Raw genomic sequence first — 19,250 nt, 5'->3', positions numbered from 1 at the left:
TCCAGAGGCCCGCGCGGGTCACAGTCTCTCAGCTGTTTCCATGACTCTGCCAACACTGAAAAAGCCGTGAAAGGTTGATGCATCCTGAGACGTTTAATGTCACAAAAGGAGTTTTGTGTGCCAGAGTTGAGACGGACAGGCTGATATTAAAGTTCCTTCAGCTCCTGAGGGGACGGCTGCCGGGGTGAAGGTATTCAGAGACAACATTACGTTGCTGTTTGAGTTTCCCTTCAGGCTGATTAATACTGGACATGTCAAGATTAGTGCTGCTTTACTCTAAAAAGTCCAACTCAGGACTGGGTCCGCAAGTGAGCCTTTCGCTAGAAAACCTCTGTTCTTACAACACATAACTTTTCTTTTTGTGCTGCTGCTGTTCAGAAGACTGGTTTTGTTTGATGGTTTTGCTCTTTTTAGCAGAAGAGAAAGTCTGAAAGAGTCGGAGAGACGTTGAAATTTATCTTTGGTCCAACTGGACATCGAGAGGACACCGATGAGACACGGCCACCAGAACCACGCTGGCCAAAAAGTCTCACTCAATGTATAAAAACGTTTTCTCCTTTGTAATAAAGTCAGTCTTGGATATGTGAAAGCACAAAAGCAGAAAGCAGTTGTGGGCAGGGTTCCCTCCCTGGTGATGTCAGAATCCATTAGAACCTTTTGAAGAACCCTGAGATGAACAGAACTGGGTCGTGTGTTTGAACAGCAGAAGAACAAACAGCTGCTCGAGTTTCTGTGCAACGCCGGGCGACCTGGAGAAAGGTTACTATCACCGACTCCTAACCATCCAGCTGGCTCCCTCCGTCTCTCTCTTACACACACACACACACACACACACACACACACACACACACACACACACACACACACACACACACACACACACACACACACACACACACACACACACACACACACACACCACCGCCACCAGCAGGTGAAGTGTCTTGCCCAAGGACACAACAGCAGCAGATGGGATGTGAACCTGGAACCAACCGGCGTGGGTACTTAACTCCTCTGCTAAGACAACCTGGTGGTGGTGCCAACAGAACCCAACCCCAGGACCAGAACCTGCATCAGAAACAGTAACCAGAGTCAGACCTGTGGCAGCTTCTGTCCAATGCAGACGTCACACAGGCGGTGGATGGTGTACATGTTCAGGAGATCCGCTCAAGCCCCGCAGAACCTCTCGCCCGTCTGAACCTTTTGCGAATTTGGACCAGTACCAGGAACAGGACCGGTTCAGGACTCACTGAACCAAGCCGTGCCGGACTCCACGGTGAGTCCGATTCAGACTGACAGAAAAGGAATCGGGTCTAAACATGATCCAGATGGTACAGAACCAAAGCCGGGTCAGAGGCGTGCATAACCCTGTGTACAAGAACCAGAACCGATCCAGGTCCAACTAGTCGGAAGAAAACACAGCGTGACCAGAACAGAGATTCTGAGGTGGACTGGAAGTGTGTGTGTGGGAACCAACAGACAGAATAATGGCAGGAAGCACACACACACACACACACACACACACACACACACACACACACACACACACACACACACACACACACACACACAGAGAAAAACATGAAAACAGTGGATGTGTCGCTGTGATAAGACACACACTTCCTGAACACACACGTCTGCACATCCGTGAGTTCCATCAACAACTCTGGATCCAAAACCCGGTCCAGGCTAAGAACCAGCGTCCTCCAAGAGTCCTTCCTAGAAAGCAAAATGTACAAGATTCCTCAAAACTGTCCACAGACGCCCTTCCAGCATGCCCAGTTGGTCTGTTTGGACATATTGATGGAATGTGGACTAAGTTCGTGAGTCTTCTGGTCCTCGATAAAGCAGCAGCAACTTCACTGCATAATTCATCACATCTGAATGTTGAAAGAGGAGAAAGAGGAAAAGAACGAGGCAGCAGACATGGACCAGTCCATTTGGATCCTCCCTGTCTGGTCCCGACGACCTGCTCGGGTCGTGTGTTTCAGGACTGAGGATGTGTTTCTTTCTCCATATCTGAGTGTCTGCATCACTCATCCCTATGCCCTTTATCTAGGGGGCGCTCTAGAGGACTTGGAAAGGAGGGGAGGAATCCTGGCGAGGATCAAGATGAAGTCCTCCAGATGACACCCCAGCCTTTCCTGGAATGGTTCCATTCTGGGGCAAGATGCGTTCACGACCAAAGGCTTTCTGCACCTTGTTCCTGGTTCTGTTTCCTGTTTTGACTAACTGTTGGAGCTTTTACAGCGCGGTTGGGAAGGGTTTGTAGACGCGACGTAGACACTGAGAATCAGCTGGTGTGTGCTCCTGCACCAGATGACAAGGACGCGATTGCCCAAGGACAAAACATTTCTATTAATAATGGATGCCAGGTTATTGGCCCTTTATGCAGGACCGACTTCAGTGTGGTTCCAAGGCTACTGAGAAAGGCCAACAACGAGTCATTGGTTGTCATGGTCTGCGTCCCCCTCACGTGTCTCCCTGTGTTCTCCATCCTTCTCTAGGTTTCCCTTATGTGCCTCCTTGTCTGCAGCCTCCTCCATGTTCTCCATCCAGGTGTCCCCCCAGTTTCCGGCCCCTTTAGTTTTCCAACCCCTCCATGTGTCTCTCTAGAATCCCCCCTCGCGTGTTCCCAGCTTCCTGTGCCCCTTCTGGCCTCCAGCTCCCACCAGGTTTCCCAGGTTTACTTCTTCTGTTTATTCTTTGCGTCATCTAGTTTGTCTTTCCCTGTAGTTTTAGATTCAGGTTTGTTTCTTCTAGGTTCCTCCTTGGTCCATCCCCTCTTGTTTATTAGTTCTCCTTAGATCTTTAGTTATTTGTCTTTCTAGTCCTTCGGCTTTGTTATTATTCATAGGTCTGTTAATCTGCTTTTCTGTCACACACATTTTCAAACAACAATCCTCAATTTCTGTTTAAGAGGGCCATATTATATAAATCTGACTTTTTGCTTCCTGGTGTGCCACCAAATGGGTCTCTACGGCCGCTATAAACACACCAGCTGTATAAATCATCTGTTAGAGTTTGATATCAGGAATTAGATGATTTTATGAGCCCTTTCAAGGCACACAAAGCAGTTTTGCTTGCTTTTAGCGCCCCCTAGTGTCCGCCAATAAGCATGTTGTTTTATTTTATTTTATTTATTTATTTATTCAGGACAGCGCAGATTAACAAAAAATCTAATACTTATGTAGAGACTTTAAATTAGCCAGATTATAGCATAAATGCTCATTTTCATCAGTGGTCCCTAGGCAGGAAGACCAAACACAAAACATAATGACAATCTACAATTATCAGCAGATAATCACATTAACAACAGTAAACAAATAACATAAATAAAAATAAGTAAAAGTGCAAACGTTTAAGATACTGTTGAGGTGCTTTTGGAAGGTATTATAGGTGGGATATTCTCTAAATGGTAAATGGTCTGTATCTGATACAGCGCCTTCTAGAGTCCTGGAACCCCCCCCCCCCCCAAGGCACTTTACAACACAATCAGTCATTCACCCATTCACACACACATTCACACACTGGTGGGGATGAGCTACGATGTAGCCACAGCTGCCCTGGAGCACACTGACAGAGGCGAGGCTGCCGAGCACTGGCGCCACCGGTCCCTCCGACCACCACCAGCAGGCAACGTGGGTTAAGTGTCTTGCCCAAGGACACAGCGACAGTGACAGACTGAGCGGGGCTCGAACCTGCAACCTTTTTCCAAAGTCAAGTTTTGACCCCTGCACTTTTTTACCATCCAAAAACAATGTTACGCTATATTAAATTGACACTGGTTGAGCTCTAGGACCAAGCGGAAAACAACCGTTTGTGTTGAAGCCTGTTTCCCATTACAGCATACTGTAAAGATCCCCCCCCCCCCCCCCCCCCCTCCGCCACACACACACACACACTTCTAAAGTGAAAATTACGTCCATGCCTCTAGAGGGGGCTCTGGTGCCAAAGTCTTTATCACTTCTTAATGTAACGTGTGTAGAAAGCAGAGGTGGGGCCATTCCATGCAGAAGTTTATAAATTAAACAGTGATTTTTAAATTTAATTACATTTTCTAAATTGAGCATATTGTATTTTTCCAACTTAATACAATGGTGAAAAAAATAAGGGCTTTTGTTAAAGGATTTTTATAGACTGAACAACATTTCTATTGCTTTTAAAAGTGAGTCTCCAGTGAGTGACCAGGCTGTGGTGCAGTAATTTGTGTCAGGAAATATCATCAAATGTAGAAACATTTTAGCTGAGCTAGTTGTCATTGATGATCTTATTTGTTTGAAGTGATTGAATTTAATTGTGTTCGCCGTGAATTTTATGTGCTTTTTTAAAGAGCAAGTCACCCCTTACAAGTATCGTACTTCACTCCCACTTCATGTTTGAAAAATGCAACAAATGCTGTTGCCTAGCAGGCCGAGAGGGTGGAGCCACTAACAAATACACACACACTCACGAAATTGTGACATCATAATGTACCAGTTTACATCATAGCATACCTCTTAGCCAATAGCGGTGGCAGATTTAAATTCAAATGCAGTGAAGAGTTTTTACCTGACAACGGCACAACACTGACAGTTTCAGGCAGAAAATTAAAATTTGAACTAAAATGCACTAAAGTGCAAAACTATTGACTACACGTGTCTGCAGCACGATTAGACATGCATTTATATAGTTTATCAGAGGAAAAACTGTTGATTTGGGGGTGACTTGCTCTTTAAAGACAGCGTCGGATGCAGGGTGATCCCAAGGTCCTTGAACTCTTGCACAAGGTCTAGCTCTACTTCCCCCAGAAACACATTGGACCGCTCCATGTTTAAGAGGTTGTCTGTGAACATCATTGACACTGTTTTCGTTTTATTCAATAATAGGCAAGACTGAAAGAGCCAATGCTGTGTATTCTCCAGGGCTGGTGTGAGGACTGATGATGCTTCCTGTGTGCTTTTAGCAGGTGTAAAAATAACAGCATCATCAGCATTCATTTGAAAGTGTGACAGTGACACACATTCGGCATTTATATATAAAGAAAACATTACTGATCCCAATGTAGAGCCCTGTGGGACCCCTGCTGGACAGTCAAGGTATGATCACATTGTGTCCCCCACACTCACAGACTGTCTTCTTTTGGACAAGTAAGACTTAAACCAGGCTAGTTCATTTTCTGCTAAATTAAAGTGAGTCAGTTTGGACAGAGGTTCTTGATGGTTTACTGTATCAAATGTCAAGAAGACTGCACCAATACAGGTGGTTTTATCAAGCAAGGATTTCGCTGATTCTACGAAAACAGTTTGCCGTCTCTGTGGGATGGTACTGCCGTGGTCAACGCAAGAGTGAAACTTATCTCGTCGCCATGCGTTCGTCTTTTTAACACCTTAATCTAACAGCTGAAACATCTCCTCAGCCTTCATTGGTGTCTACAGGAGGGGTTCATCACTAAATCAAACAAATTGGCTGTGTTCATCTAAACATGCAGGAAACGTGTTGGAAGCAGACTGCAGCGCCAGATAAGCTACTTTTTTTCTGAAGTCCAACAGGTGGTGGACCGGCACTCAGAAGTTGCAAATGTGGTATTCTGGCCATAGAGGGGGAAAGGGGTCTGAGTGACACACTCTGGCTCAAGAAAATTATTGAAAAATATGAAAAAGTTGCACAGTATCCCTTAAAAATATACCTTATTGTGATGTCACAATGAGGGACATTAGGGCTCAGTCAGGGCTAGCGATGGGTACCGAATTTGGTACTTTTTAAGGTACCGACCGAATTCCATAGTACCGACCGAGCACCGATTCACGTAATTTGAAACGGTGCCTCGTTTCAGTACCCGCCCTTCGTAACGAGAACTTGCCTAGACAGCTGCGCATGCGCAAGAACGCTTTGTCGTCGGTCGCTGCGAGCCAGTTGTAAACAGAGCAGCATGATAGAAAGAACGCACGCTAACGCTTGGGTCCACTTCACTAAATGTGATGGGTAACTGGGTGATGATGAAACCAGCGACAACGATCTAAGTGAGACATCCTCATCTTAATCTGCTCCGGTAGGTAAATAAAATGTTTAAGATAACATTAGCTTGATATGTTAGCTTCCATTCCGCTAATGGTGCGTTCGATTTCTCCTTGGACCTCCGAATTTCCGACTAGAAGAACATGAACGCACTCTAAAGTTTGGCTTCACTTTACTGAATGCGACGGGTGATTGGGTGAAGATGAAACCAGCGACAACGATCTAAGTGTGAGGCATCATCGTTTTAATCTGCTCCAGCAGCTACATAAACTGTTTAAGATAATGTTAGCTTGATATGTTAGCTTCCATTGCTACCATTGTTATCAGCTAATGGTGTGTTCGCTTTCTCCTCGGAAATTCTAACTTCCCAGTAGGAAAAATCGAATGAAAAAAGACGGCAAAAGGAATGAAGATACTCAGTATATTTAGTTCACAGTAAAGATGTTTGCTTCAGTTTAATTATCAGCTTTTAAACTACAAGGACGATGTTAAAATACAAACAGTTGAATGTTATTTATCGTGATATTCATCAAATATTGTTATATATTGAGAAAAATATATATTTTATTATAAAAGAGAATTAAAATATTAAACATTCAAAAGTATCTAAAATTGGTACCGTTAAGTACCGGTATCGCTTCGTAGGTACCGGGAATTAGTACCGAATCGACTCAAATGTCAAAGGTACCCATCCCTAGTCAGGGCATGGGTGGGCGTGGCCACTGAAACAGTCAAGAATAAAACTGCATAAAAGACTTTATTTGAGAGGGATTTCATGTAAAGAGTTTCATGAACACTACCACAGAAGTAATTTTAACAATAAAAAGTCCTAAAATATCTCTTTTAACTCCCGTGGTGACGGCCGTATTGACCTCCTGCTGTGTGTCAAACATCATTCAACTGTAGGACTGTTTGGCACTTAAATCTGACAGCATGAGACCCAATTAGAGCTTCTGTTTTCATGCTGTTCTTTACTTTTTCTCTCTTCTCCTTTATGTAGAATATTTATTTATTTATTTGTCAGACTGATTTCTAATTTGGTCCAACCTGGTTGTTTTGCTGTGCTGGAGTTAACTTTGACCTACATCTGATTTGGGTCCTGGACCGACCAGTAGGACCTAACTCTCTAAACCATCTCAATCCTGCCACTGACCCGAGTTCTGAAGAGGTTCTCGTGATTCTGTTGGGTACTTACCACAAGTCTCTGTGTGGACACAAAGCTGCAGACGGTGGTGTTGGATGAGACCGGGCCGAGAGGCTGCCTGGATGCTCTGCTGAGCTGCACGGTCTCTTTGGATCCAGTAGCACTGGAGATGGTGCTGCTGGACTGGGTAGTTGTGGTGCTGGTGCTGGCACTGCAGATCTGGTCGGTATCTGGGGCCGAGTCCAGAGTCTTTCCGAGGTCGGCTGCAAGCAGAAACCCACCTTCATCATCATTGCCACCTTCAGCCTCATGCCAGGACCAAGCAGTGTTCTTCCAAAACATCTCGACTCTTTGTCCAGTCTGAACCGGTCAGACGGGCAGAACAAGGCCAGAACTAACGGGGCAGAACCTCCAACTGTTAAAAAAAAGTTTAATAACCAGCTTTTGTCACTCCAAGTCTTCACGTGTGAAAAAACAACGAAGCCAATTAAACTGGATGACCATCAGCCAGCAGGTCAGATGAGCCCAGAACCGAACCTGACACATCTGTAAGGGTCCGAGAGCATCTCAGTCAACAAAGCTGGTCCAAAACATCAGTGGTAGAACTCGAGCTGAGTCCCGTGTTCCTGGAGGAACCAGAACCACAGGGCAGAACGTCAGTCCAGAAGCTGCCTGATGTCCCGTCTCTCCGACACCACCCTGTGATCTTCTGCTGAAAACGACTGTCACATCTCCCTGTGATGTCGGGGGGTGGGAACGTTCAGCCACATAGGCTCAGAGGTACTCTGAAGGTCACATGGTTACCGGGCCGCTTCTCATTACCATGGTAACCATGACACCCCCCCCCCCCCCCACACACACACACACACCTCAGGAGAGAGTGAGAGAGGAGAGGGACGGAGGATCAATTTGGATCCTTGCTGGCTTTTAGACCCGGTTTATCTCCATCAGGTTATTCTGTGACGGGAAACCATTCATAACTCAGTGGAACCAGAACCAGAACCAGAACCAGGAAACTGCTCAGACTAAAGCAGAAACCAGCAGCTGCCCACTTCATTCTCATGATTCATCGAGTACAGTCCATTTAGCTGCAAACACGTGATCGACTCTGACACTATTTCTGCTTCGCTGCTCAGCTCGACTTCAGAAGACACACACACAGATGCACACGCACGCACGTGTACGCACACACACACACACACACACACACACACACACACACACACACACACACACTCAATAATTCATTATTTTAACTCTGGGTTTCTCTTTCTTAGCTACAGCTGTCCTCATGGTGTTGTGCAGTTTATATATATTCATGTGTGTGTGTGTGTGTGTGTGTGTGTGTGTGTGTGTGTGTGTGTGTTTCTGTGTGCTTCCCATTAATAAATAAATCTAGGTGCTGTGACTTGATGCCTGAACCAAACCAATCACCATTTCTTAGCATGAACCAATCACAGAGCAGCTTGAGAGTGACCTCACCTCCCAACCCCGTCTTTGGTCTGCTTATCGGTGATGTCACTCGCAGATGTTTGCTCCGCCCATACTCCTCCTCCAGAAGCTGAAACCAACCAGAGACCTGCTACCAACACAGAGGGGGCGGGGCCAATACGTTTTTCAGGTAACATCTATTGAAAGATCTGGGGTTTGAACAGGACTAGATCTCAATGCCTGTCCTCATTTCGATTTCACCTTGACAGGAACTTTTTGAATGTTCCCTACAGCCAATCAGAGAGCAGGAATTGTGTTTAACCAACCTGTGAGGATGAGATGAGAGAGCCAATCCCAAAGCTCATACATCCAATCAGATGGCTACGCCTAAAGACCAACAGAGACACGAGTATCAGACAAGAAATAGGCTCCACCTACCGTCAGCTTGGGTATCACAGTGAGGCTCTGTCCCGATACTCGGACTTCCACCCTTTGTCCCCTCAGTTGCACAATCCCGTCCAGTGTGTATTCCAAAAGTACACACCAGTATTTTTTTTATCAGTTAACAATATTTTTGTACACATATGTAATGAAACTTTCCAATAGGGAAATCTTTGATTGTAATCGTATAACTACACAAGAATAAAATATTCAATATTTCAATACTTAAAAGGATGTTAAGTAAAATGTACTCTGTTGCCATATTTCATTAGATTTAGCTTAGCATAAACAATGTAAGTGAATGGTAACAGCTAGCATTCTGTTTGAACAAGTCAAGAAAATGACTCAACGGTGATTGTAATTTTTCTTGATGAGCTCAATAATCACACCAAGTGAAAACTCAAATCAGTAACACGGTGTCATGTGCCGGGGTGAGCGCTCCTCTCACGTTTGTTCCATCTTTGAGCTGCTGTGTTTCAGGAGAGGGAGGCTCCAGACCATCGGAACGAGCCCCCGCGCTGAGAGAACAAACATCTCAGCCCTGAAGCCGATCTTCATCCACATACGTCACACGTCACGTGATCAGGAAGCAGACCGTCCATGTGTTAGGAGATTGTTTTGGGCCGTTCCTGTAAAAAAATGTGAGGCGCGAACCGGAAAAGCGTCTGCCGATCACAATTCAACAACGAATTATGAAAGAACGGATAACGCTCGAAACACACGGATTCTTCCTGATGTAAGAGGTGAGCCTCCTCTTTGTTTTGGTTGTTTTGGCGTCGACATCATGCTAGCGCGCAACGTTCTGTCACTCTTAAAAAACAGTAAAAACGGTGAGAAACGCTGGCAGCGAAGGCCGTTAGCGATCAGGAAACGCTGGCAGTGAATGAGTCAACAATCAGCGGGTCCAGCTATAAGAGGAGGAGAACACATCTCGACGCCGGATGATTACCTACAACTTGGCACTTCCAGCCCTTTGTGTCTCCAGGTTAACTAGTGATTTTTGGATTTTACAACCCTTGTGGATATACTTGCGCTTACCTGTTCCCAGGATTTTTGGATCGTTTGTGGACCTTACCTTGACTCCTCAGGATCTCCTTGGACTTCTGAAGCTTCTGGAGCTTCTCTAGTTTTCCTGAGCTCCTCTAATTGACTACTTGGACATTTCCACGATCCCGCTGGATTAATCACCTGTGCCCCATGAATCTCCTGGACGCAGCATTCACCGTTCTCCTCTCCTCCCTGCTGGCCTGCTCTCCTCGCGCCCCCTCTCTTGGACACCCCCTCTTGGATTCACCCCGGCACTCCACCTCCGCAATTCCTCAGCCCCCAGCTTCCCGTAAGTCTTTACTCTTCACCTTCCTAGTTTAGACTTGCCTCCCTGGACTCGCCTGTTCCTCTGCTCTCCCCCCCTCAGACGCTGCGGTTCCGTTGCAACCCCCACTGGACCTTATCCAGTGCGCCCTCAGTTCCCGATTTTTATTTATTTATTAATTTTAAATAAAACTCTTTACTTTTTCCTAATTGACTCGTGAGTGGTGAATTCTGCATGTCTTGGGTTTAACTCGTCCCCAAAACCATGTCGGAGGAATTACAAGAGACGATTTTGACTTGGGGCTGCGTAATGACAAGGCACGGCTGTGAGCCATCGCTGCAGCGCACGAGGACACGAAGCAGCAGCTGAAACTCGTTCCTTACTGTCATTTGGTTCAAACGTTGCAAATGTTAAGCAGCAAACCATAAAGTGGCAATGTCAGTGAGGCATCGCGCTGCTGCGTCTTGGCCTTGTGCCGTGCCGCGGAGGCTTAAAGTGCTGCAACTAGTTACCATTCAGATGCATTGTTTATGCTAAGCTAAAGCTAACAGATTACTTGTGAGGTTAAGTGTGTATTGGGCCCCAAACGCACTAGCCAGATCAGACAATTTTCAGTTTATTCCAGTCACATGGTTCAAGTGGGCGTGGTCAGGTTTTAGGAACCTCGGTGTGGACTCCAGAGTCACGAGTAACTGATGAATCATTTTTGTTGTTTACCTGGTGTCAGAGAGCCGTCTGAACACTGAGACCAACAACCTGCCACGGAGGCGGGGCTTCGTCACGTACCTGTGGTGCACCAACAAACATTCTGAGCATATCTGGGAGGTTTCAGTTGGACGTTAGATGGAAGTACGTTGGACAGTTTGATCTGAAATTCTGAATCTGAACACATGCTGAAACTTCTGAAATGAATGTGAAGGAGCAGGTCCATGAAGGGCCTGATCCAGGATCTGACAGATGTTTCATCCTCCAGTCGACCATCTGTCCTCTGATGCTTCGTCACAGAACAGATGGTCGGTTGTCAGGAAGTCCTCTAAGCTAAGTCCTCCTCAGAGCTGAACATCTTCAGCGGTTTGGGGTCATGTGACAGACACCTAAACTAAACGCTCTGGACCATCCTTCAGGAGGTTCGGACAATCGACTGGAAGAACGTCCGCTGTGTGAGCTCATCAGTGTGTTATGTCACTGGTCACTGTGTGATGTACTCGGTGTGTGTGTGATGTCTGGGGTGAACAAGGGGCAGCATCTCACAGTGTGAAGTTCTGGTCATACTCCGGGTTCTTGTTGTTTGGGACCATCTGTGTCTTCATGATCCTAACTTCATGATCAAGGTCAGAGGTCACACTCAGCTGTGAACACACACACACACACACACACACACACACACACACACGGTTGCTGTGCGAGGAGAAGTTATCGCTGCTGATGAACACATTTAATATCTCACCTTCACGTACGAGTCACATGACTTGTGGGATTTTCCCATCAGCTCCTTGGCCCTGTTGACTGCAGAGACGCAGAAGTTAATGGGTTAATGGCCTCACTTCTGAGGATCAATCCCTTTCAGCTGATTGGCTGATCCATCTCCTTACTGTGAATAAGCAGTTGCTCCGCCTCCGAGGTGATGGACAGCTGCAGCTGACCTGTAGAGATGAGCAGGTAGACTGACAGACAGCCAACTGGTACAAATGCAGGATCTGTGATGATGATGATGATGATGATGATGACTTGTTGATCATACCTCTCCCTCTGAACACAGATGGGTGGATCCTCCCCCTGCTCCTAGTCCTAGTCGAGGTCCTGGTCCTCTGCAGTCCCTCTTCTAATCTCCTTGATCTTGAACCCATAATTCTTTCAGAACATCTCCTGGTTCTGGACGCTGTCGGCTGATCTGGCGTTGTTCTGGACCTGACCTGGAACCAAGGCTGAACGGGTCAGTGGGAGGTTTGTCTCCAGAGTCAGAATCCTGCTCAGACTCAATTACTTCAACTGACCTCAAAGGTTCTGGTTTGCTTGTCTTGGTTTTGAAGTATCTCTGTGAACACTGGCCCAGTTTGGTCCACTCCAAGCCCTCTGATCAGATGTGGGTTCTGTTTCCTAATCTCTACTGGGTTCTGGTTTCTGGTCTTCCTAATCAGAGCCATTCTGACCTCTTGCTTGCAGAACTTCACCTGAACTCCAGATCCTAGTCCTGATCTAGCTGCAGACTTGAATGTGGTCCTGGTCCTGGTTCTGGTCTGTGAACGCCTGCAGAAAGACAGAAAGCATCAGGTTGTGGAGCTGTGATTTCTGGTCAGTGACCAACACAGAGGTCTTCTCACCATCTCTGCTCTTTGGTCAGGTTCTGGGTTGTTCTGGTAATGTGTAGATCCTCTCTTGGATCTCTGTTCTCCTTCCAACCCTGCTCTTTTCTTCTCTTCATCTCATGCTCCTCCTTGTTCCTCCTGTACGCTGCAGACAGCTGGGCCTCTTGGTGCAGCTGAAGATCAACTCCACCACAGGGCCTGTAGCAGACGGCATGTTATAAAAGCCACCAACGGAGGTGTGGGGGCTGCTGCCCTTCTTCTTGTCCTGGGATCATTGCTTTAGACCCGTTTGGTCAGACCAATCAGCACCAGGCAAAGATGTAAACATCTCCCAGCATGCACTGCTTCTGGTTTCTTGCCATCAGATTGGCTAACGTCTGGATCCAGGACGGTTCTGAACCACAATCTCAACAGCAGGTTGGTTGTTTGTTCTGGTTGTTTGTGGGTTGGGGTTAGTTGATTTTATGAGTCACACAACATACCACAGATTTGTGCTCCACCTGTAAATCTGTCTAAAAGGCCGGACTTAGAGTCAGAACATCTTTGAATCCTTCACTGTTTAATGGTATTTGTTTAGTGAATATCAGTAGTTTAATCATTGTTTTATTGTTAAAGGGGCATTATGGAAGTTTGACAGCAAAAACATGTGTAGAAATAATAAATGGTGTCCACCAGCGGGTACGGGGGTTGCCACCACGACTGGCACCGGCCACCTTGCGACCACAGCTAGCAACAGCTGCCTCAACAATCGCAGAGTGGAACAAGGCCCACTCGGAGTTAATGTCCCCCACTGCTCTTGGGACGCGGTCAAAGCTCTGCCGGAGGTGGGAGTTGAAGACCGTCTTGACAGGTTCTTCTGCCAGGCGTTCCCATCAGACCCTCACTATGCGTTTGGGTCTGCCAGGTCTACGCGGCATCTTCCCCTGCCATCTGATCCAACTCACCACCAGGTGGTGATCAGTTGACAGCTCCGCTCCTCTCTTCACTCGGGTGTCCAAAACATACAGCCGCAGGTCAGATGATATGACTACAACGTCTATCAGTGACCTGCGACCTAGGCTGCCCTGGTACCAAGTGTACCGATGGGCATCCTTATGTTCGAACATGGTGTTCGTTATGGCCAAACTGCGGCTTGCACAGAAGTCCAATAACGAAACACTGCTCGAGTTCAGATTAGGTGGGCCGTTCCTCCCAATCACACCCCTGCAGGTCATGCTGTCATTGCCCACGTGAGCATTGAAGTCCCTCAGCAGGACAATGGAGTCCCCTGATGGAGCACTATCTAGCACTCATCCCAGGGACTCCAAAAAGGGTGGGTACTCTGAACTGATATTTGGCCCATAAGCACAAACAACAGTCAGGACCCGTTCCCCGACCCGAAGGCGCAAGGAAGCTACCCTCTCGTCCCCCGGGGTAAACCCCAACACACAGGCAGAGAGTCTCGGGGCTAACAGAAAGCCAAACCCAGCCCTCCGCCTCTCACCCGGAGCAACTCTAGCAGAGGAGAGTGTCCACCCCCTCTCAAGGACTTGGGTTCCAGAGCCAATGCTATGTGTCGAGGTGAGTCCGACTACATCTAGCCGGTACCACTCAACCTCTGCCACAAGCTCCTGCTCCTTCCCCGCCAGCGAGGTGACGTTCCATGTCCCAAAAACCAGTTTTCTTGTCCGGGGATTGGACCGCCAAGGCTCCCGCCTCGGTCTGCCACCCGATCCACATTGCACCGGACCCTTCATGTTCCTCCTGCGGGTGGTGGGTCCACAGTTGGATGAGCCCATGTATCCGGTTCGGGCTGGGCCCGGCCGAGCCCCATGGGCGAAAGCCCGGCCATCAGGCGCTCGCTCACGGGCCCCAACCCCAGGCCTGGCTCCAGGGTGGGACCCCGGTAACCCTCCGGGCCGGGTACTCCGACTCTTTGTTTTAACGTCCATGAAAGATCCTGTGAACCGTTCTTTGTCTCACCCTTCACTTAAGACCAATTTGTCATGGGAGACCCTACCAGGGGCGCAAAATGCCCCAGACAACATAGCTCCTAGTATCATTAGGGCACTCAAACCCCTCCACCACGATAAGGTGACGGTTCAAGGAGTAACTGATGAGGTGAAAAAGTAAGAATTCAGGCAGCAATTTTTCTGGAGACTTTAGATGAGATGCAGGAAGAAGAGAGACAGACAGGAAAATAGTTAAATTAAAAACAAGAAAACAAAACAAAGTGTTGAAAAGTAAAATGTAGGTAGATTTATCTCCACTACACGTTTTTACCTGTATAAAACAATAAGTTACACACATGTAATATTTATACATCTGATACAATTCAGATCACCTTCAACACTCAGTCACACACCCAGGGCCGTGTCAAGACATTTTGGGGGCCAAGGCAAAATGACCCCCCCCCCCCCCAAATAACTGGGCTCCCCAGAAGCCTCTGTGTAATTCATACCCTCTCCAGGAATATTAGTTATACAGTGTTTATAAAAGCCCCTCAGGCATTACTGACATGTTCTAATATTATCAGATGAAAAACTAAATTATCAGTCCTGCTGTCTCATCTGCTGCTTTTAAAAACTTGCAAAACGTAACAAAACCATTTGAAAGCCACTATTTGTGGATTCTCTGAAAGTTTCCATGGAGTGTGTGACAACTTATTTTATCATTGATCCTATCGTCTAATCTCACAGCTGAAACAAGCATCCTTAATAATCTGTGCACAGGAAGCGTACCGATGCTGTAGTAAAACAAAAGGTATAATAATTTATTATTAATAAAACCTTGTTGCAGCACTAAAGCAGAAAAATGAGATTTTGCATTAAATATGCTAAATATTTACATATGAATTGTTTTAGAGCCCTTTAATTGGCAGAATCTGATATTAATTTAGTTCTTACAAAAAAATGGGTCCCAACATGGTTTGTGTGGCGTTGCCATGGAGTGACGTCATAGGCACAGATCCCCTGTCCTCTTGTTTGGAAATGGAAATATGGTCACCCTATTAAACAAACTGTCCACCCGGGCTTTTGCGCTGCACAGAGACGCTTCGCTGCCTATGACTGAACGTCAGTTGAGAGTCAGTCTCATGCAGACCGACCAATGAAGAGAGGGCCTCAAGTTAAGACCCTCTCCTCATTGGTCAGTCCACACGAGGTGGGTCAAAGGTTACCCTGGGCGGGTTACGTGATGTCAGGCATTCAAGTATTGAGTATATTTACTGCATATTACAGTAAAATATTCTGTATGTGACCATATTATGGTGATCCTTGGGTCGTGATGATGGGGCCCTTCAATATTGTTGCTCAGGGTGCAACGAAGTGTTAATCTGGCACTAGTGGGGGGAGGGGTGGTTTAGGGAGCCTGGGCTTGTTCTTCTCTGTTAATGATGAACAAGACTCATTTCCAGCTGTGTGGAGGGCATTCTTCCAGGCTAACAGCAGATCTACAGGTTAAACTAAAGTCTGTGTTAGCAGCTCTGAGTAAAACCATGGAGCCGACCCCTCTGGGTGACCAACTTTTACCTAAAGAAGCAAAAGAATCCAGAAATAAACTCAGTGAAACTGACTCATGAACAACATATCCAGTTATCATTGGGTTGCTGCCCTGCGGGACTGGAGGCTCTAGAAAGTCCTTCTGAAGTCAACCATGAAATAACCTGCAGAGAAGGGAAGCTCATTGTGCTGATTAACAGATTAATACACACACACACACACACACACACACACACACACACACACACACACATTCACACACACACACACATGAATGCATGCAAGCATGCACGCACACACACACACACACACACACACGAATGCATGCATGCATGCACACACGCGCAAGTGAGCGCGCGCACATACACACAAACACTTATGCACACGCATGTATGCACACACACACACACACACTTATACACATGCACACAAACACACACACACACACACACACACTTATACACATGCATGCACACACACACACACACACGAATGCATGCATGCATGCACACAAGCGCAAGTGAGCGCGCGCACATACACACAAACACTTATGCACATGCATGTATACACACACACACACACACACACACACACACACACACACACACACACACACACACACTTATACACATGCATGCACACACATCATATAATTTTGAACTTGAAAGAAGAGATTTTAGCTGTGAAAACGACCTTTTTGATCAAAACTCACTGAAACATGTGACACATAATATCTTGTAAAACTATCCGGTTCATTTATGTTCAGCTTGATCTGAGCAAACATTTCCCAGAATACTTTGTGACAAATCCTTTCGTTGAAAACAGAGAACTTACATCAGCGTTAAACAGCACAGAAGAAAAACTTTTGTGTTTCAAACAAACTCAAACTAAACCTTTGAAGTCCTACTTTAACTGTTAGTTTGGTTCCGTGGTCGTTCTCACCTGTGTCTGTTGCTGAAAGGTTCTGCATCCATCTGCAAAGTCCTCCCAACTAACTAACTAACTAACTAACTAACTAACCAACCAACCAACTAACTAACCTGCCCAGAAGTCCAGCTTCTCCTCTCGTTTCTTCAGTTGTTCTTTTTTTGTGGTGAAAAAATTCAAACTTGCTGCAGATTTTTTTCTCTATCAAGTTTTATTAAGTTCATGTATTTTCCTGTTTGTCCCGTCAAAATAAAGTTCCACTTCCTATTTGTGGTGAATGAATGCTTTATTGTTTGTGTGGTTTTAAATGAAGAAGCACTGAAACCAGTGAGAGGGCGTTGTCTCCCGGGTTCTACCCGGGTTCTTTACAGGTAACAGGCTGAGAAACTGCCTTTAACAACGAAAATGCAACCCCGGGGCTCGGGGTAGGGTCAGGTTTACGTTCTTCCAGCTTCAGAAAAACAGCGATGACCCGAGACACGAATGTTCTAAAAGTTTTGGATATTTTATTGGGAAAATTCCCTCTTTGTTTCCTGTTTTATTGATGCAAGTTTTACTGTGTTAGAGTGAGGTCACTTCCTGCTGCGACCTTTCTGAAACACACACACACACACACACACACACACACACACACACACACACACACACACACACACACAGACTGTCACACATGTTACTCATTAGTGTGTGTGTGTGTGCGTTGGGGCATACTTTAGTGTTGCAGTAAGAGCTGCTTCTTGGTCCACACCGCAGCGACACACGCTGCAGATTTCTGTCTCCTTCATTATTTATCACAGCTCGTTCATGCAGAGCTCACTCTCCACTCTCTCGATGCTCCATCATTCCTCTTAAATAGAGGAGAAACGAACGACATGAAAAGTTTGACTAATCTTGGGTGAAGCCGGTGTCCACCCGCTGCTCTGCCCATGTCTGAGACACAAACGACGTGCCTTGGTCTGCCAGGATCTCTTTGGGGATCCCAGCGTGGAAGATGACCTGCAGCAGAGCTTTTTGCAGCCCTTTTCAAAGATATTTAGCTCAATGGTTCTGCTTCCAGATTCCAGATTGCATGGGAATAACAAATGAAAGAATAACGACAAATGAGAGGCACTTGCAGAGCATCTTTCTGAGTCCAAAGCGCTGTACACTTCATCCATTCACACACTGGGAATGATGAGCTACATCATAGCCACAGCTGCCCTGGGGCACAATTACAGACATAGGTGACCACCACCAGCAGGCAAGAAGGGTGAAGTGTCTTGCCCAAGGACACAATGACTGACATGACTGTTTTAACCTGCAACCCACTGATTACAGGGTGAACTCCTAACCCTCTGAGCTACCGATGCCACAACACAACCTGGTAGCCCGTATTTTTGCCTGGTTAGGGATAGGTTGTACCCGGTCCAGTCATGAGACCCAAACAGATGCTGGAAACAACCAGTTGCTTGTGCCAAAGACATGTTGAGAAACGGTTTTCTACACGGCTCTTGTTAACTCCATGGAATGTCACATGGGACAAGAGAAATGCTTGATTGGATCATGGCTCGACTATGTTTGTCTGGACAGTTCCAGTACCTGTACCGAGAGCACCCCTGCAGCCCCTCGCCTGGATACAGGCACCGTTTCAGCTGCAGTTGTCTCAGAATGGAAATAATTCTGCCATTTCACCAGAGCACGCTGGATGAGTACAGAGACGAGGGTGCACCATCCGTTTTTATCCTTTGATAAACAGCCTTCAGAGCCGAGTGTCAAAGGTCATCAAAGACTGCTCAAGAGCAAAATCCTCCGTGACCCGAAGGTCCGATGGCAACTCCAAAGGAGGCTCTGCCTTATAGTGAGTAAAAATCAGGTAAGATAAAAAAAAAACATAAAACAATGGTCAGAGATCAGAAAGATATCTGAGATGTTTGAGGCCAAAGCACAAACAGATCTAAAATGGGACCGCTGCTGTTGTGCGACTCAGTTTGACTCCAGACTCAAGCTTGATGTGAAGTTTAGCATGAAGAGGTTACATCTACCTGTGGGGACTCGTTTAATGATTTACCTAATTCTGTTAACACCCCCTGTTATCTGCTGGCTTCATGGTTTGTTGGCAAAGACTAGTTAGTTAGTTAGTTAGTTAGTTAGTTAGTTAGTTAGTTAGTTAGTTAGTTGTTGGTTGGTCGATCAGTCAGTTGGCCGGATGGATGGATGGATGGACGGACATATAG

The 19,250-nt window shown here is 46.3% G+C and overlaps 1 protein-coding gene across 2 annotated transcripts in view; it reads right to left on the bottom strand.

Annotated features, from left to right (window-relative positions):
• The window catches only part of LOC107386203 (regulator of G-protein signaling 3), a 28,403-nt gene extending 11,191 nt beyond the window's left edge, over positions 1-17,212 (bottom strand). The window contains exons 1-11 of one of the 2 annotated variants that reach the window (XM_015960447.3): positions 17,053-17,212; positions 12,647-12,829; positions 12,320-12,572; positions 12,067-12,238; positions 11,918-11,968; positions 11,773-11,831; positions 11,577-11,674; positions 11,043-11,111; positions 8,899-8,959; positions 8,624-8,723; positions 7,193-7,404 (exon numbers count right to left, since the gene is read on the bottom strand). In XM_015960447.3, coding sequence (XP_015815933.3) covers positions 7,193-7,404; positions 8,624-8,723; positions 8,899-8,959; positions 11,043-11,111; positions 11,577-11,674; positions 11,773-11,831; positions 11,918-11,968; positions 12,067-12,238; positions 12,320-12,572; positions 12,647-12,829; positions 17,053-17,084 — 1,290 coding nt within the window. In that variant the 5' untranslated portion in view covers positions 17,085-17,212. The remainder of the gene's footprint in view (positions 1-7,192; positions 7,405-8,623; positions 8,724-8,898; positions 8,960-11,042; positions 11,112-11,576; positions 11,675-11,772; positions 11,832-11,917; positions 11,969-12,066; positions 12,239-12,319; positions 12,573-12,646; positions 12,830-17,052) is intronic. The other variant, XM_015960448.3, reaches the window with a different exon arrangement.
• Between the last annotated feature and the right edge of the window lie 2,038 nt (positions 17,213-19,250).

This window comes from Nothobranchius furzeri, chromosome 10 (assembly GCF_043380555.1).
Source record: "Nothobranchius furzeri strain GRZ-AD chromosome 10, NfurGRZ-RIMD1, whole genome shotgun sequence".
NCBI lineage: Eukaryota > Metazoa > Chordata > Actinopteri > Cyprinodontiformes > Nothobranchiidae > Nothobranchius > Nothobranchius furzeri.
The sequence above is the reverse complement of the archived record's forward strand: the minus strand, read 5'-3'. Positions and strand labels throughout refer to the sequence as shown.